We start from the raw sequence: 19,365 nt of genomic DNA, 5'->3' as shown, positions 1-19,365 counted from the left end.
GTGGTGCAGTGTATTTTCATAGTGTATTTGATTTCATGCCAAGCTCTTCAAGAGGGTGTTTCTAAAAGATACTCAGTTCTTCCAGATTTGAAGATACCCAGATTTTGTGCTGAGTGATTTGCGCTGTTTCCTTATCTAGAAACATCATTAAAGTCTATATGACTCCAAACAATGTTACCATATGTACTGCCCTGTGGAAGTGGTGTGAATAAATAATCAACCCAGTTAATAAGTAATGATTTCACTGTGTTTTCCTTGATTCTCAGGAAGACTTCTGCAGTCAGCAAACTCAGTGCATCTTAAACAAAGTTCCCTTGCAGCTTTTTTTATTGCTTTTGGAACATAATTAGCCAGCAAGCATCATGCAGTCACAGACTACATCAGCATGGCTACCAGTGGCAGAGAAGAAGGGCTTATTAGTGAACCAAAGTAAAATCCATTTTAGCCTAATACACCCATAGCCTTTTAAGGAGACTTAACTCAAGAATAACGCTATACATTGCAAGAGCATTGTGAGTGTAATATGCAGGATCCTTCTAGTCATTCATAATATCATGGGCAAGTACTTAAGTGATCTGTGAAAAATCAAAGGGCAGCAATTCCTAACCATCTTCAAAATTGTATTGAAAACTAGTTGTATCCCATAATCTTTTAGGGGTACATGTTTGCTAATGTAGATATGAACTCACAGTACTACCTGTATCCTAACTGCTGTTCTGGTAGTTGTCCAGCTCTGCCATATCCACATTTAATACTCTCCTATCTGTGACCTCCTAATTTCTGAAGATGACATGTGAGACAGCCTGATGATACTTCATGAGGCATTATTACTGTTCAGTTCTGGGTACCAAATAAAGACACTTAAATTATGGCTAGTCACCTGAGGATCCTTACCTAAAAGCATAACGTAAATGGGTACAAACTCTTCTGGGCAGCATTTGCAACGGTAGTGAGATATGTAAAATGTCCCATTAAAAAAATTAAAAAACCCCCAAGGTTAAAGAGACTGGACTAGTGAGAGTAGTAAACTAAGAAAGAAGACCAGAACAAAATGTACGTGGAGGAGGAAGGATGGGACAAAATACAAACTTAATAAAAAGGGAAAGAAAAGGAGACCATCATTTCAAAAATTGATACTGCCCACAACCATTACACAGCAACAGTGAACGTGCAAGAACACATGATCTTTAAGTTAATTAATTTCTTAGCCTCCATCACTTTCTGAGGGCAAGTTCCACCTGTGGTCAATGCAGTATCTCACTCATGGCTTTTAATCTTTGTTTCCTTACTTGTAGGCCTTATCAATGTCTGGATTATTCTGCTGGAAGAATTAACAACTGCCATATCCAACTGTCCCCGTCAGCACCAGCCTCCTACTTTGGATCTGCTCTTTGAATTGCTGAGGGATGTTGCCAAGACACCTGGTAATGAAAGGGCTTGATAAAACATGAGCTAGTAGAGCCCTGACCTGAAATTCTTAGAATCCTAAACCACTTCTGTAAAGTGTGTTACTCATGCTAGAGCTGCACAGAGGCATTCTCAAGTAGAAAGGGATTTTCTCAGAGCATGATCTGTTGTTCCAGTTAGTGCATTGTTCTATGTTGACAAAAGGCATCTTGTAAGAGTATGTTATACTTTTACATTTAGTGCACAAAGAAAGAGGTGCAGTACTCTATTCATGTCCTAGCCACAGAAAACATTTGCCTGGTGTCCAGGAAATGGAAAAAGAAAATTATATCGTCCTGTAGACCTGCTGGGAAAGATGGCAGGTAAACAGTTGGCTAAATGTTCGTATACTACCTCACATAGTACCTAGTAGTACCTACTACTACCTAGATCCAAAACTGCTTACCTGTTGGCTAAATGTTCGTATACTACCTCACAACTAGATCCAAAACTGCTTACCCCTCTCATCCCACAAAACAAAAAACGTTTCAGAACCTGCTTTCTTTAGCACTGCCCCTGGCGTCAAGCTTGGAACAACTTAGCAAATTTACTGTGCATGTAGGCTTTGTAAGCAAAAATATACAACCATCATTGTGTTTATTTTAAGGCCCAGGATTTGGCATTTATGCAGTTGTACATCTTCTTCTTCCCACGATGTCTCTTTGGCTCCATCGCAGCCATGGTGACCATTCTTACTGGGATGTGGCATCTGCTAATTTCAAGCATGCCATTGGCCTTTCCTGTGAACTCGTAGTGGAGCACATTCAAAATTTCATACACTCAGGTATGTCATTGCGCTGTCACATCTACTGACAGTCATCAGTGGCATGTTACCGAATAGCTACTTGGGAGATGGTTTCATTGTTTTTTGGTTACTCAAGCATAAAATAAGAGGAAGAGGGTTGAAAATTTCTCTTTGTTTGGGTTTGTTTTTCTTTCTTTATAGGGTTTAGAATTATGGAAAAAATTAACTTGTAAGGGACCTAGGGAAATTATTTAGTCCAGCCTCCGCTCAGAGCAGGGCTATCTTCAAAATTAAATCGTCACAGTCTATATTATACTTTCCAAAAGAAGATACTAAGACTTTAATCATAAAGAACTAGAATATTCAGAAACAGGATCTAATAGAATTTCTCCAGTACCACTTAAGCCCAGACATTTTATATTGTTGACATCAAAAGGACTGTTCTTACTTCAGTTTGACATGATGCATGTTTCAAAATTGAACTCTGGTGATACCTGCATAAAAAGATTTGGTTTTGCAAAGTCTCTGAATAGCAGTAAGTGTAGCAAGACTGTTTATCTCTAATTAGAATGAAAAGGCAATGATGTTAAAACAAGTCTGTGTCTTTTTCTTATAGATATTGGTTATGAAAATATGATCAATACTATGCTGAAAGATCTTTTCAAGTTGCTGGTAGCCTGTGTAGCAGAACCAACAGAAATTATTTCCAGAGTTGGCTGCTCTTGTATCAGGTAACACAGTCTATTTACTCCGTTAGCATATTCTAAAAAAAGATGTCTTTATATCTTTGAAGAACTTGTGGACTGATTAAGTTAGCTAACATCTCAAAAGAAGTCTACAATCTATCTATCTCTTGTTATTTGAATAATGAATTTTAGACTTACTAACCTTTTCTTGCTGTTTTCTGTCTGCTTCAGAACCTGTGATTTTAGGCATTGCTATGTGTATCATTCCCATAAAAAGCACTTGTACATTACTTATATGCAGTTAGTCAATAATTAGTCCTTAGGAAAAATAATCAAGGGTCTTTCTGTTGGAATTCACAGGTCTTCAGAGGTAATTAATACCTTTCACAGTCTTCAGGTTATTACAGTCAAATAATCAAAATAAGCACTACATTATATACTTAGACGTGTGGTTCTTATCCTGGCACGATGACTACTTAAAGAGGAAAAGCAAAGGAAAAAAAAAGTCAAAACTACAGTGTAATTACAAAATAGGTCAGGGTAATAGCTGAGGAGATTCGATATCATTAGCTAGCTACTGAGTAGGCCTTTTGTTCTGTTTTCAACCTTCTCCCATTAGAAGCAAGAATTGTCTAGTTCCTTCTTGAACATGGTAACATTTTCCTGTGTCCTTGCAGGTATGTGTTAGTGACCGCAGGGCCTGTTTTTACTGAAGAGATGTGGAGGCTTGCGTGTTGTGCCCTGCAGGATGCGTTCTCTGCCACGCTGGAGCCGGTAAAGGTAAACTGCCTTTTTGCTGACAGTCAAAATGTAATCACACTAGTTATAGACTCACTAACTTTTGACAGGTCGCTTTTCCTTTTTCTGAAAAGTTTTTGGGTACAGAGCCAAGAAAAGAAGCATAAGGATTATGTGGTAGCTTTTGTTATTTTGTCAATTCACTCACAATGAAAGGTGTTGGATCAACAATGGAGATTGAAATCAGTTTTTCTAAACATGTGCAGACAACACTAGTCACTAATAGTCCAGACTTACTTTAAATTGCCTTGCCGGTATGAAATCAGAGAGTTTAGTAGGTGAAAACTTAACTTTTGATCTATTTCTTCCTCTGGGTTGGCTAAAACTAGACAGAAGACAAAGCTGCTTTCTTGATCCTGTAGCCGCGTGCTCCATATAGATTATTTCTCAACTCACTATCTTTCTTGTAACAAAAAAATCCTCATCACAGGCCAGACTACATAAGAAGTTGTAATGCCAGGTGACCGGCTGATGCTAATGGGACAAATCACTCTGAATCTTGTATTACACATGAACAGGCTGGACAACGCTACAGTCACTGGCTTCATTTGACGCACAGTGAAAGTCTGATGTTGTGTCTCTCTATAGAACCTGTTGGGCTATTTCCACAGTGGTTCTGAAAGCTTTAGTGGAGATGCCTGTGAAGTGAAGGTGGCAGCCCCCTCCCTCTCGCCAAGTGCTGAAGCTGAATACTGGAGAATCAGAGCCATGGCACAACAGGTACTCACTGACATTTCAAGGGAAGTCAGAGAACCTTTTAAACTTGGAGCTTTTCCTTATGAAAGTACATCTTTACCACCCCCTTCCTCACAAACCCTACGGGCAAAGACTTCCTCATCGCCAGGCTAACATTTATTTGTCTAACAGTAGTATTGAGAAAAGATAACAAAAACTAGAAAAAAAACCTTAAAACTGTGCACCTGTAAGTAGAAATTAGGAATGCCTAGGGTGGGGGAAGATGCATAGGTACCTGAGGAGGACTGATGATGAGCCTATTGTGTAATGTATCTTTAAAAAAGGCAACCCTAGCATACGTCAGTGGAAATGTTTCTGATAGAGAAAAGGAAATAGTAGTGGCACTATGAATTCTCATCTAGAATGTCATATATATTTTTAATTACTCTGTTAAAGAATGATAATTTCAAAGGGAAAAAAATGCACTAGAACAGAGACCGTGATATGAAACTAGCAAAACAAGATTTGTTCAACCTATCAAAGCAGAGTTTGAAGAGGAATGCAGATTTTTTTCCTCTATAAATACCTGGGTATAGATTGCAGAGAAGAAAGAGTTACTGAGAACTAGAGGATAATGCTGACATTTAACAAATGATTTAAAACTCACCACTAACTCCTGATCAGCAGAGCAAGCTTGGAGACAACCTTCTCGGGGTCCTTTTGACTACAATGGAGGTTATTCATTTTATGAAAGTGGTTATGTGAAACAAGTTCCTTGAAATACAGCAGACAACTTAATGACCTGCAGGGTACCATAACACTGTAAATACTGTATGACAGTTTCAGCATGGGAAAGCAGCTGGATTAAAAGAGCCAACAGATGTTTGGTGTCGGTTTCTGACTTGATTAATCATACCCTGATGCTGCTTGAAAATCTGAGATGCACAGACCAGGATTTGTGATCACAAATAATGTGGCAGTGGCAGACTTTGAATAGAAAAAATGTTTTAAATTAAATTTTAAAGACGCAGAACTCAAGAAAACAGAGAATGTGGCATTTATACTTTTCTTGTAGACACTATCAGTGGCACTCCCTGAGTCCTCAGTGAGGATTTGACACAACTACTAAGCTACAAAACAAAGCTACAGCAACTGAGAGTTATTTCCCCATTTCCCACCCAAAGAATTGCAGGTTAGGTGTCTGTTGTGTCTTCATGGCTGAAAATAACCCTTCCAACAACCAACCTTTCTAGGTACAACAGGCTAACTATGCAAACAGATCCTTGTCTCCACTATACATGATATTTTCTGACAGTAGTATACAGACAGCAGAAAGCTTGTTTCGGTATTTGATATTATGCCTTATACAAGTTCAAAAAAAAAGATGCCTGTCCTTTGCCCTGTGCTCTGCTGGGTGTCTGGAGGTAGCCCATGGCTCTGAGGCTGTTTTACCAAAGCAGCATGCTCCAGGGAAGGTCTGCCTGGGGGCGATACCTTGCATTCTCTCCATCGCTGTAAAATGTCATCATAACAGATCTTTCACAATGCAGGAAATCCTATTCTCAGGCCCCCCAATAACCCAGTGCAAGTGCTAAACTGATTGTTTTATGTAACCTGTTGTTTTGTAGGTCTTCATGCTGGAGACTCAGTGCTCCCCAAAGACCCCTAGCAACAAGGAAGGGTTTGAACATGCCCAGTCGTGTGTGCTCATCATTGACCTGCCACCAGATAAGAAACCAAATGGGCATACCCAGAGAAGGTAAAATATCTTCTCAGGAAAATACTGTGTCATTAAAAGCAAGATAAAAATATTGTCAGGCTGGCAGAGATGTCAACAGAGCCTGGCAAACCATGCCTCTCCGTAGGTCTCATCAAAAAAATGAAATACACCGATCAAATAAAAATTAGGTTTTGTGACACAGGAGACAATAGTTTACTACTGTCTGCTCTCCAAATGTTCCCATGATCATACACTGCTGAGCAGACATGTGCAAGAGCTGTTACAGTTATAGACAAGCCTGTGTCAGGGTCTATAATGTGGCCCTTAGAAAGCTAAATAAGGAAAACGCTTCTAATAGATAGTAAAAATTGGTAGGTTACAAATACCTGAAGGATACATAAGGTTACACAAAACCTTCAAGGAGAGGAAATGCAGATTAAATTAAGAAAAGAATTCTCATAGGAAATACTAGGAAAATCTTTCCAATGTTGAGATTTTTTTCTCTAAGAAGTAGAGTTAAAAACAACAGTTTGAAGAAAGCTTTGGAAGTACTGTTATGTTTGTAATGATATATATTTGCAAATTAAATAATGTCTGCTTCACTAATGGTCTTTTAAATTCAGTATTACTGGATTAAGAAGGTAGAAAAAGTTAATGGATAAACTGGAGCAGTATAAATTGAAGAGACCACATCCACAGCTGCGAAACTGTCAACATATTGATCTAGGGAATGTTGGTTTTGCTTGGGACTTTATTTTTGTGGAAGTTACCACCTCAGAAACTCATGCATTTGCATGACAATCTGATCCTGTCAAAGAATATTTCTTTTTGCTTGCACTCGGTTGTTTAAACAACTGCTGTAACATCAATAGGGCCAAGAATCAGAATTCTGCATTCAGGGTTTGTGTTTGTATTGCAAGGTATGTAATACATGACATGAAATTGTCTTTTACTAGATACCAAACCTGCTTCTGTACCACTTCAGGCATTCTCATTCAAAACTAAACTATTGCTTGCAACAAGGAGCCAGAATATGATGGTCCTTCTTTGGATGGACACGAGGAAAGACCATGCACGATGTCTCTATTCTTACACAGCTGTACAGAAGTTTCCCCCGAGAGCAGGCGCTCTGTTGCCTCACCTTCAGAGAACAGGGCCCTGCACAGAGACGAAGAAAGGTTGAGATCACAGTCTAAACCCTTCCTTCGTGGTGGGAAAATATCTGCTTTATCCAAAGGTTTGCAGATCATTCTTCTTGTTATAATGAAGGCAAAGCAAAAGACTGGAGTACTCCCCTCTCATGGCACATAAGGCCATGCAATCTAACAGGCAGTGTTCATAAAGGTAGCGTGGGTCTTGCTTGTCTTTAAACAAATAAATAAATAAAGCTTGCAATTAATACAAACTCTGAATGCTCTCACACTGCGCTTTGTCTAAACAACTGCAAAAAGTGTATATGCCGATAGGCAACTGTTACCCCAGCAATGCTCGTTTTTCATCAAAACAGGGCTCAAAAGTTGACTGTGCCACTGTTTTTCATATTATTTGCTACAGCAGTGCAGTAATATGCCAGTCTTGCATGCTAGTGACTGTGGCCTTTCAAAAGTTTTACTTTAACCTTAGTGGGGTTTCTCTTCTCCCTTTTTGCTTTTGTTTCCTTAATGCTGCATCGTTTCACAGGAAGCTGGGGTAAGGGAGCTTTTCTTCTTCCTAAAAAGTAATAATGTATTTCAGTTCGAAACTTTGGGCAGAATAAGAAAATACTATCCTTAACCAGCTTTGGCATTGTGTGTTTTCACCTATAGCTCTGTTCTAGTTTCTTTTGGAATTGAGTAGTGCTTTAAACTGTCCTTGGAAATTGACTTTTTGGCTATTACAAGGAAAAGCAGGTCTCCATTCTGATCCTGCTTTTGAAACAGGATTAGTCTCTTGAAATCAATGCAAGCACTCATTTAACTTTATACATGCTCTTAAGAGCTTTTCTGAGTCAGAGCCTCTAATGATTTTTCAGTGGAAAACTACTTCCCCATAAAGAGCTCCAACGTATGTATTAATCATTAAGATTTTAGCACTGTCAGATAAGAAGACTATTAAATTTTACTGATGTATTGGCACTGGCAGCTGTGTCATGGTAAGTGAACTGACATAGGTAAATTAACCCTAGAAGCACAGTTTTGTCTGACCTATAGCTTCTACATGGCCCAGCATACGGTAGTCTCTCAAAAGTCTCAGGACTTTTTTTTTTTTTTTTTTTTAATCAGGACCATTTCTGTGCTTTTGTAAGTCAATTAACATAAGGCAAGATTTTGAGAGTTAAAATACGTGGTTTTCTGGATTTTTTTTAAATGTTGCATTCTCAAAACTGAGTTTTGATATGATTTCTCAAAAAAAACCCCAGACTTTTTGTTTTGGTATTTTGAAATCACTTTTAAAAATTGTTTAATGAAAGTAGAATAATTTTTGCAACAAAAAAATAAAAGGTCTACAACTGAACATCTCATGTTACATGAAGATTCACTTTGACTTAGACCTAAAACTTCAGTATTGCAAGCAAACTGAAAAATCTCTTCCTTACTAGATAGCAGTGCTAATTGAAATGTGACCCATCATAGTTCCCTAAATCAAAACAAGTATTACTATGTGTACCAGACCACCAGCTCCATTTAAAACATTGCCGCTGTAATCTTATGCAAAGACGTTTTTTTAAATGCCTTAAGAAAGGTTTCACAGTTTATAATTTTAAATCCATGAGATACCAAACAACAATCCTGTCCCACCCCTTCTTCCACAGGCCTCCCTTGCCTGTGAGCCTCTCAATCTTATGTACTAGTGAATGACCTGAAAACTTTGGCTGGGGGAATTTGCCATTCCTGGGTTCCCTGTGCAAATCAAAAATCAGTGAGATCTAGATCAACTCACAGCATCTCTCTAACAGGAGCACAGCTAAGAATCACCCAGTATTACATGTGAGAAACAGGGTTAGGAATAGATATTTCCATGGTAGGCTCTCAGTGTTCAAGTTGAAGTCTTAAGAGCAAACAGTGGAATGTGCCTTCAGCAAGACTTAAGCTTCTTTGCATGCTCCATTGCACTGCTGATGTTTCTGTAGAAGTTTTTTTGTTGGTTGGTTGGTTGGCTCTTTGTGTTTTATTTTTAACAAGTACTCCTGGCATTAGTGGAGATGGAAACTGAGTGGTGAACTAGTTTTGGCCTCAATTTGTCATGGCAAAGTTAAGGTTGGCTGAAATGCCAGTGGAGGAATTTTAAGGGTATTTCAACTTAGCCAAAGTTTAGCAACAAAAATAGAAAATAGTCAGGGACCGGTGGCAGAAGTGCTGCATAACTTGTGTGTTAACAAATTCCTCAGTTATAGCAGGCTGAAATATTGAGAGTACTTGCAGCTGCCGTGAAATTGAAACTTAGAATATTTAATCCCTCAGTGTTACACATCTCTGGAGAAAAGGACAAAAATTATAATAGAGCTTTGTTTTAATACCACCTCTGCACAAGTGCCGTTAGTGTGCTTGCTGTGGACGGTTATTTTTCTTAACCAATGTAAGTGTCTTCCCTTCTAGGAAAGTATTTGAAAGAGTAGGTGAAAGACCATTCTAGACAACTTTATCTTCCCCCACTTTTTTGTAACCAGGCTCTGAGAAATTGGCCTTTCATTTGCATCTTTCATGTTAGATTCTAAAATATGAAGTATTCCTGTACTTCTAGTAAAAGCACAATGCACCATTTTAATTTTATTTTATTTTTTTCCTTCCCATGCTTGGTTTACCAAGTATTCCTTTCAGGACGATAGTGGTGAGCTTGCTGTCCCACCAAGTACTGCTCCAGAATTTATATGACATCTTACTGGAAGAATTTGTGAAAGGCCCTTCTAACTTGGAGGAGAAAATGACAATACAAGTACCAGAAAACAAGTTGGCTGGTTTTCTCAGGTACATCTCCATGCAAAACCTGGCTGTCATCTTTGACTTACTGCTGGACTCCTACAGAACAGCCAGAGAGTTTGACACCAGACCTGGGTTGAAGTGTTTGCTGAAAAAAGTGTCTGGCATTAGTGGAGCTGCCAACTTGTATCGCCAGTCAGCAATGAGCTTCAACATCTACTTCCATGCTTTGGTTTGTGCAATCCTGACAAACCAGGAGAACATTACTGCAGAGCAAGTGAAGAAGATCCTCTTTGAAGATGATGAGAGAAGCACAGACTCGTCACAGCAGTGTTCTTCAGAAGATGAAGACATTTTTGAAGAAACCGCCCAGGTCAGTCCCCCACGAGGGAAGGAGAAGAGACAGTGGAGGGCTCGAATACCATCTCTGAGTGTACAGCCTGTCAGCAATGCGGACTGGGGATGGCTAATCAAGCGGCTTCATAAGCTCTGTATGGAACTGTGCAACAACTATATTCAGATGCATCTGGACCTGGAGAATAATGTAGAGGAGCCTCCAGTGTTCAAAGGCGACCCTTTCTTCGTTTTACCATCCTTTCACTCAGAAACCTCCACCCCATCGACAGGAGGGCAATCTGGGAAGGACACACCATCGGAAGATGACCGGAGTCAAATCAGGGACCAACTGGGAGACAGCCTGACATCGCGAGGAGGGAGTGGAGAAATGTTGCTGCTACCTCCACCTCTAAGTCCTAAACCAGAGAAAAAAGAGCAAACGAGGAAAAAAGAATGGTGGGAGAGTGCTGGCAACAAGATCTACACCATAGCCACTGACAAAACTATCTCCAAGCTCATGACAGAATACAAGAAGAGAAAGCAGCAACAGGCCATGACATCCTTCACCAAAGAGGTCAAAGTGGAAAAGAAAGGGGAGCTCCTGGGCTCAAGGGGGCCAGACTCACCCATACTCCAGCGACCACAACATCTTATAGATCAAGGTCAAATGAGGCATTCATTCAGTGCTGGTCCAGAGATCCTGAGACAAGAGAAGAGACCACGCTCAGGATCCACAGTCAGTTCCCTGAATATATCTGTTAGGGATGCTGAGGCCCAGATACAGGTAGGACATACTTGTAGAATGCTAATAATAATAGCAATAATTTAAAAGATACCTATAAATATTTTTTTCTATGGCTTTTATTATAATGATTATAATCTCTTCATTAAATGTCTTTGTTACATAAAGAAGTCATCATGATGAAGACTGAATATTTCAGCAGCTAGCACTGACAAAAACCTGATTCTGTCCTATCAAAAGAAAATCGGTGGAAGTGTTATCAGGCCATATACTAGTACAGCTTTCAAGAGTGCTTCTGCTTCTGTGACTGGGGCCAAAGCTGCACTTAGTCCTAAGAACTAACAACCTACAATGAACTCATTGGTTACTGCTAAGGCCTCTAGCCCACTGAAGGGCTTTTGAAAATGTGATGCTTCTTGTCAGTATGCTTTTGTGCTTAAGCAGGTTCTTTTTGTTAGTTCCACAGCAGAAATAGTGGGCTCTGTTGCTAAACATGCTGCTTGCATGTCCAAGTGAACAAATCAGTGAAAGCATCAAACTTGAAAGTCTTTGTTCACTGTGGGATGAAATAAAAGGTGAGCATGATACCTGCAATACAAAGTCAAACAATGACTTACAGTACTGAATGTGAATTAGGAAGACACAGTGAACATTAAATGAATATGCTGGCATTACTCAGTCCTCTTCATGAGGCTGCAACCACCAGATACCTTATTTTCTGCCTCAATCGATGGGCTCATCTATTTAGAAAGGTCTTCTAAAGAGTCTTTTTTTGTATCCAATTTGTTTGTAGGCATGGACCAACATGGTGCTGACAGTTCTCAACCAGATTCAGGCCCTGCCAGACCAAACTTTCACAGCCCTGCAGCCAGCGGTGTTCCCCTGTATCAGCCAGCTGACTTGCCACGTGACAGATATCCGTGTCCGCCAGGCAGTACGGGAATGGCTGGGAAGAGTGGGCCGAGTCTACGATATCATCATTTAAACCTAGCTGTGCTCTGTTGCAAAGGGGAGAAGACATCCAAGGTATACAGCAGAGAAGTATTTGGGGTTCATTAAATGCCTGTTTGTTGGTGATAAATTAAGAAACACTGAGCTTGTCGATGTATATCCTCTATCCGCTTGAGACTGTGTCCCCCTCACTCACACTAGCAAAGGAGGCAAAGCGTGAGTGTGTCCAGGGGGGTCTGGAATGGCCCCAGAATCCAGAAACTGCCAGTAAATCAGGCTAGTACCTAAAGGGGTGATACATTTCAGTAGCCTTCATTTTAATTCAAATTTGCAACAGTGGGAGCCGCATGAAACTGCAGCTGAACTTCCACACTTGCAATTAGCTGTGAACGCAGCTGTCATCTGGATGTCAAACCAGGCCCGTAAGCCTACATAAATTAAAAAAAAAAAAAAAAAAAAAAGTCAGGAAAAAGGTGGGGCTATAGGACAAGTAAAAAAGGTGACACTTGTTTAGGGTAACTTTTTTCCCTTCTGAAATCAGCATGAGAGAGGAAAGGCAAATAAAGATTATTGTAGTAACTATATGCCTCACTCACTAGAGAAAGTGGAAATTTATTTTGCTCTGAGAAGAGCCTTTGAAGTCTGGTCACATTTGGGGTGGCTAATAAGTGACCATTAAGGTATCCCAGGTCTAAAACTGGTGAACCAAGCACAGACTATTCATCCTTTCATTGCTTTTGTGGAGTACTGCTTGAAGAGAAATGGCACTGTCAAGCTGCCCTCTCTACACCACTACCCTGGCTGCCTCTTCAGCTATGCTTACAGCTGATCATTTTTCCACGTGTCTAATTCCCCCTAAGGGCAACAGGGAAGTTTGTTTTGCTGTTTCCAGTGAAGCTGGGGGGAAGACAGACCACAGAGCAAATACCAGCATGTGCCAATATCCAGCATTCAACTAAACAGAGTAGAGATAAAGTGTTCCAGTTTAAGCAACACTGCAGCTAAGTTAGCTTATGCTTCTACTGGAAACTTACATGTTCGCTTATATAGAGCTGCTGTAGCCAGGAACACCCTTATCGCCTATGTTAAACTTAGCCTATCACTCCACATTGAGCTGAATCAAGAGGGAAAACAGTCTGAAAGGAAGGTATCTTTCCTGTTTCTCTCCCATTTCTTGTCTGCTGCTGTAAATAGAAGGGGGCAGATCCTCATGGAGGTGCATCCCCCTCTGTGCAGCACTCCTATAGCGACTACTACAATTTGCTGATATTATTAAGGGGTGGGAGAAGGGGAAGGATTGACTATTGTATTGTCAACTACATATGTGATGCTATTCACACTAGACACAGCAAAGGGTTACCTTGCTGCACAAATTATGTCACAGCCCCTGGGACATTCCATCGCGTACTCCCATACTACCTAATTTGTTGATTAGAAGTTGAAATAATTTTTTGAAAATCAGTTGATTTTAATCTTGGGTGACCCCTTAATGGTGTTCTCCCAAGGCTTTTAAAATGTGCACACCAACTAAATATACAGCTTCAGTCCCTGCTCCAAAGCATCCTCAAAATGGCATCTCTTTGTATCAGGCCTGGGTTTTGCACAGCTTTTAGCATCTTAAACCTAGGAAAACAGAGGGAGCCAGGAGGCTCCACTGAACAGCCATCACACAAGCTGATTTGTTTACAAAGAGTCTGCCACTGTCCTCCTGCCTTTTCCCTCCATTGCCCACTTCCCATTTGTCACCTGCTAGACTTGTGCAGGGAGTATTTGTCCCATAACTTTCTGTAGTGTCAGTCACACCGTTTCCCTTTCCCTTTCTTTCAAAATTTCCCTTTGCTAAATCGTTTCAAGGACATAAAAATTCCTTAAAAACAACTCTTTCTTACCACCTACATTGACTTTATAAATGAGGAATTTAACAATTTTATCAATTGTCAATTTTCCCCCAACAGTTCTAATACTTTGGGGACAGCTGAGATTAGTCCTTGGTATATGGGATAGTGGTGGCATGGTTTGATTTCTGTTGCCATGTCTTTCTTACACATCATTAGGTAGAGTAAAAGGATGGTTATATTTTTTGAAGTTTTTATTGGGCATTTATACAGAACTGCTTTTAAAGCAGTACATTAATTAGGCAACAATGGAAATCAGTATAATAAACTGTATGCAAAACACCCAACTCTACTGTTTTTCATTATATATGCATTGAATGGATGCAGATCCAATCTAAAACTAAAGCAAATCCCTAAATTATGCTGGAGAAGTAAGATTGATAGCAGTACCAACGGAATCACTCAGGACTCCAGAAGAGGGCCTAGTATCTCGGAAACACTGTGGTTATGTGTTGTGGTTGCAATAGAAAAATCCTTCTGTAAAACAGAAGGAAAAGCTCTGGGACTGACAATACCACCACCCGCACCACTCCCCTGAAGCCCATGAACACAGCATAGCCTAGTGTTATTTGATTAGCCACCATCTTGACCCAAAATACCATTTCGTTTCAACTTTTTACGCTACAAATACCGTACTGGAAATGACTAGGAGTAGATTTGCTGTATTGCTGTTGCCCTATTTTAAACTTTGCCCTCCAAATTATGCACTAAGTGCCCATTGTCACCCTCAGTGCCTCTGTGCATTAACACCCCTCCATAAGAGGTCATGAGTAACTTTAAGTAATTCCAAAAATGTAATTTAAAAGGATGGGGGTGGGGGTAAAGGAATCTTTGAAGCAGCAGGCTTTACATAAGCAAAGTTTAGCATATGCTGCTCTTCCTTTTCCTTGTATGTAAAATGGTAAGCACGTGAGGAGAGCAGGCCATGGCCACTTCAGGAACCATTAATCTGAGATGCAGAAGCTTTCTGATGCACCTCCAAAATATATATAAATAAAAGTTGAGTTGGTTCATCAGATTCTCAGCTATTTTTTTGCTAGTTTAGCCGTAGACATCAGCAAGCCCCAAAGAAGTAACGACACTAAACATGTGAAGTCACCACTTCATAGACCTGTGCAGTCTGTTTCATGCATACTTTGGGCTTAAGGCTGCCAGCGTCCTACCTTCAGGCCTCACAAAGCAAGCTCTTAGCCCAAAGGAGGAGTCTGCCAGAACAGTCCCAGGAGACGGGTACTGCCACCAGCCTGTCCTAAGCTTCAGAAGGGGACTCCCCAACTCTGAACACCCCAATCATGTCCAGCTGTACCACGCTACAGCAGCTTTTCTGCTTTCCACTTGTGAGTGGGGAAGCACCTCAGCCAGTAGCACAAAGTAGCCCTTGTATCCACACATGTAAGTCTTTCTCACACAACCCATTCAAATGCTTACTTATAGCCCCATAACGTAATGCATGAGCTAACAGCAGCACATTACCAGCTTTACTATTGAATCAGAACATCTGAGCCTTGAAAAACCAGTCTGTGTATTGTAGCTGGAGCTTGCTCTTTCTCTTTGCTCTGGTTAATGACCACATTCTTCTCTTTTCTTGCACTTACTTACTTTTTTTGTCACATAAATTCTGTAGGAGTGGGGTTTGATTTTTGTTGAACTGCTGGCCAGTTATTTTTATTTAACTGAACTGCTTAAAAAAAAAAAAAGGGTGTGACGGTTTGGCATCCTTCTCAGGTACCACAGCTGCACCTCTGTTGCCTTTGCCTAGTTCACACCACCCTCCTCAGGGCCACCACAGCAATCAGAGGCAACGACATCTCATTTTAAAATCTTGCAGGCAGCCACTAACAGAGAAAGTTGCTGTTGGCCAGCATCAACTACCTTTACTCACATGGAATAGCTCGTCACCATGCAAATATTTAAAGCTGAAAAAAAGCAGCATACTCATCAGGGAAGTGCTACTTTTCTTGTATAACAAGAGCAGGGTCTGACCCCAATTGATACGGTTTCAGGCCACTGCATATGTTTGCACTTTATTCTGTAGGGTGAATATATGCAGATATATGAGATGATTGATGTGTTTATGTATAGATTCCTGTAGCTCCAGTCACTGTCATACTCAGAGCATACTGCATATTTACAGACCAATATCCACATTAGTAGTATGTTTATCATGCTCTCTGAATATTTGCGTCACATCAGCAAAGGTGGACACAGTTGTTCCGGTAACTTCCCCACAGTAGTCTCTTCTGAGCGCTCAGCAGCCATAGAATTACCACCCCTATCTCTTGGTTAACATGCTTTCATGTCTTTAAGATATTAAGATACAGATTTAATACTCTCCTAGGGATAAACACTCACTTGAGAATAACTGACTTAATTTAGCATCTAGAAAGACTTATTAGTGAAAGGTTTACATAGACCTGGGCAAAACTTTCCTTGTAAAACTCCAAGCACAGGCAACACAGCTTTTGCCTCATCACAGATAAAAAAATTCATGTCCTCTGGACTATAGCTGGCTCATGTCAAGGCCAAGCAGAGTCTACACCCATGACTTGTAAGGTACTTTGCCTTCCAATTTGAGCTTCAAGTTTTGTTTGAAACCTAAACCTTACTGGAAAATTCACTGACAAATCCTCACCTGCCGAAGATATAACCCCCACCTCTAAATACCTTGTGTTACCATATGTAATCTCCATCTGCACTTGATACAGTGGCATCTCAGTGTTGGTATCTCCACTGCAGAGCTTGGCGCAGCACCAGTATGAAACCAAGTGGCAAACGAGTTAGCAAGTAGAGAGGTCCAGCTCCGTGTGCTGCCTGCACTTTGTACCTCTCTCCACAGCTTAGGCCCACACTCAGAGTGCCTGAGCTGTTGAAATCAATGTGAGTTACGGACCTGGATATCTTTAATACTCAGGACTCAGTCCTTGAATCCTTCAATCCCTGCATACAGGTTCACAAGTTCTCAGGAAAGGGAAAGTCCTGTACAGTTCCTGATGTCACCCTCTCTGCTGCTGGCCGCTATACACCTCCTGCTTAAAAAATCGACAAGAACCAGCACGTATTCCCACACATCCCAGCGCCCCAAAACTAGAACCTTCACTTTTGCACAGATCCAGTTTTGACATGTAGGAGGCTGACCATAGCAAGCCAAAGTAATTTATTTCTACCTAGCTCTTCTGTGTAGAAGCTTGTTTAGAAATTGAGCATGTGGTTTGGCTATTTTCACCTTTAGCAATCCATTCTAGAAATGCCATTACTCAGTGATAAATAGTTTTTAATTCACCAAAAAAAAAAAGTTAAGTCCTTTCTTCCCTCACCCTTGCTTTTGTAGGGGTGTGATAAGTTTAAGTTTAAGCAAGCTATTTACTCGTTACTCTGGTTATAGTCATTTCTGGGAAGATCTATGTATAGTGCTAATCATGGCATATGACACGAAATACAGTTAGGTTTTTTTCCTTTTCTGATCATTCCACAATTGTTTGAAGAAATGATGCAATACCATTAAAAAAAAAAAGTTCCTCTTCTTTTTCAGTATAAAAGGACCAAGTTACCATAGCACAGAAGCACAAATGTTGGATTTTATGCACTGTAGATAACAGCATCCAGCAGCTAGAGATCCCTCTTCACTGAACTTCCCTTTTTGAGTAGAGCTTCTCTAGGGATACAACGTAAGGGTCTCTTAGCAGCCCTCACCAGCAACGCATCTGGGACTCCAGGAAGTTGTACAGCTGCAAGGAAGAAGTCATAGCTCCTCTTTCTGTTGTTTCCACTAATCCCCCTCAGAACACATCCTTCATATGTGACACTAACTGTATCATATCGTACAGCTTTGGCCAAACATGGGGGGCTGGCTATTTAAAAAGAAAAAAATATAGAAGCATGTGGCATAAGTATGCATCAGTCTTTCCACTTAGTGCTCAGAGGTCTCCAAGCTAAGAACTAAAAGCAGAGGGAAGAAGAAATGCCCTAATTCTGTGGCTGTTGGTAGAGCTACACTGTATGATCCTGGATTAATGCAATAACGAGCTCGCCTGTGGGACCAGATCCCTCAAATCCTCTTTATTTTTGGCAAATTTGCGAGTTGAGGTTTGCATAGTCTCCACTGCCACATTGAATGGGGGAACTGAGTTTATGGAGGGCAATTCTGTTAAGAAACATGGCAACAGGATGTAGTTCAATCCTTTTACCCCAACGTCCCCCTTTTCAAAAGGTAGTTATGTAATTCCATACATTTCATCTAAATACCATGGAGCACCGAAGCCCCATTTCCTATCCATGCATTTGGTTCATCTGGGCCGCAGTGAAGTGCTATGCTTCCAACAAGAAGCAAGCTGAAACGAGAGAGCTGAGCTAGCGGAGAGGCACAGGTACACAGGTTGAAGCAAGGGACAGATAACCACCTCCCCAAGCAGGCTGTGGCTCCTGAGTCCCCTGCTCCGCAGAGGAAAGCAGGATTTGATGCCAAAGGGAGAACAGCCAGGAAGGGCAGAGCACCGTGGCGACAGAGCCCTGTACTGCACGTTGTTTGCTGGAGCAGATGGGAGCAAGAGATTGAAAAGTATGCAATGACAGCAGCAAGCACCTTCTTTCAGTTCCCCTCACTTTCTCTCCCCCATCCCTTTTTTGTCGTTATTTGTGAGACGGCAAACATACTTCCATGGGCCCTTCAACCAGAACTGAAAACTGAAAGCAAGCCAAAGGGAGTGGACGCTCCATTTTGCCAAAGATCTAATCCTTTCCTGTTCAAAAATGAAAAAAAATCAAATTTTATTTCCATGATGATGGCTGCCATAGGAAGCATTTTACCACAAAACATGATTCCCAGGACTTCATCTCTCTAGCTGTATATTCAGGAGGAGCCACTAATACTTTTTAAGAGAGACTGTAAATCGCCTTGCCAAGCGAGTGCTTACATTGGGTTTACCTTCTACTGAGCTCATACCTAGCTGCAATTCCCTGGTCTCATCCATCTTTCCTCCCCCTACCCTTCTGCTCTTTAGAAAAACACCTCCCCGTGTCCACCGCGTCCTGTTGTGCTGCTAGCGTTGTTTGGTCCTTGGGTGTCCAGTGGTCGGGCAGTCACTGTCAGCTGGCTTGCAAATTGTATTTTGTGTATATTTTATTCTGACTGAATTCTGAAATGGAACTATTTTAAAACAAAAATTATAAACTATTTATGTTGCTTGTGTTGTAGAATAAAGAAGCAAATGCAAAATAAATCATGCTTTGGTTTTGTCTAAAGATAGTTATTTTACACTTACTGATGAAGCAAAGGAGCAGAACTGAGAAGGGGCCTGAAATACTTGGTACATGCCAGCAAGGACTGCAGTTTTCACAGATGACCTGGGGAATTTCCCCACTTTGAACTGCTGGGTTTTTTCGGTGGGAGCCGAGATCTAAACACTTTAACAAATGAGCCCTACACCATGCCTAAGCGGAGTTTGGGCTTGGGCGGGGGAGGGGGGAGAACAAGGATGA

General features: G+C 40.8%; 1 protein-coding gene across 1 annotated transcript in view; it reads left to right on the top strand.

Annotated features, from left to right (window-relative positions):
- ARFGEF3 (ARFGEF family member 3) overlaps window positions 1–19,106 on the top strand; it is a 103,942-nt gene extending 84,836 nt beyond the window's left edge. The window contains exons 27-34 of the mRNA XM_009281469.2: window positions 1,296–1,424; window positions 2,054–2,230; window positions 2,808–2,922; window positions 3,555–3,657; window positions 4,264–4,395; window positions 5,979–6,109; window positions 9,856–11,086; window positions 11,838–19,106. Coding sequence (XP_009279744.1) covers window positions 1,296–1,424; window positions 2,054–2,230; window positions 2,808–2,922; window positions 3,555–3,657; window positions 4,264–4,395; window positions 5,979–6,109; window positions 9,856–11,086; window positions 11,838–12,029 — 2,210 coding nt within the window. The 3' untranslated portion in view covers window positions 12,030–19,106. The remainder of the gene's footprint in view (window positions 1–1,295; window positions 1,425–2,053; window positions 2,231–2,807; window positions 2,923–3,554; window positions 3,658–4,263; window positions 4,396–5,978; window positions 6,110–9,855; window positions 11,087–11,837) is intronic.
- Window positions 19,107–19,365: the final 259 nt, after the last annotated feature.

This window comes from Aptenodytes forsteri, unplaced genomic scaffold (assembly GCF_000699145.1).
Source record: "Aptenodytes forsteri isolate BGI_AS27 unplaced genomic scaffold, ASM69914v1 Scaffold82, whole genome shotgun sequence".
NCBI lineage: Eukaryota > Metazoa > Chordata > Aves > Sphenisciformes > Spheniscidae > Aptenodytes > Aptenodytes forsteri.
This window is presented reverse-complemented; position numbering and strand designations above follow the sequence as displayed.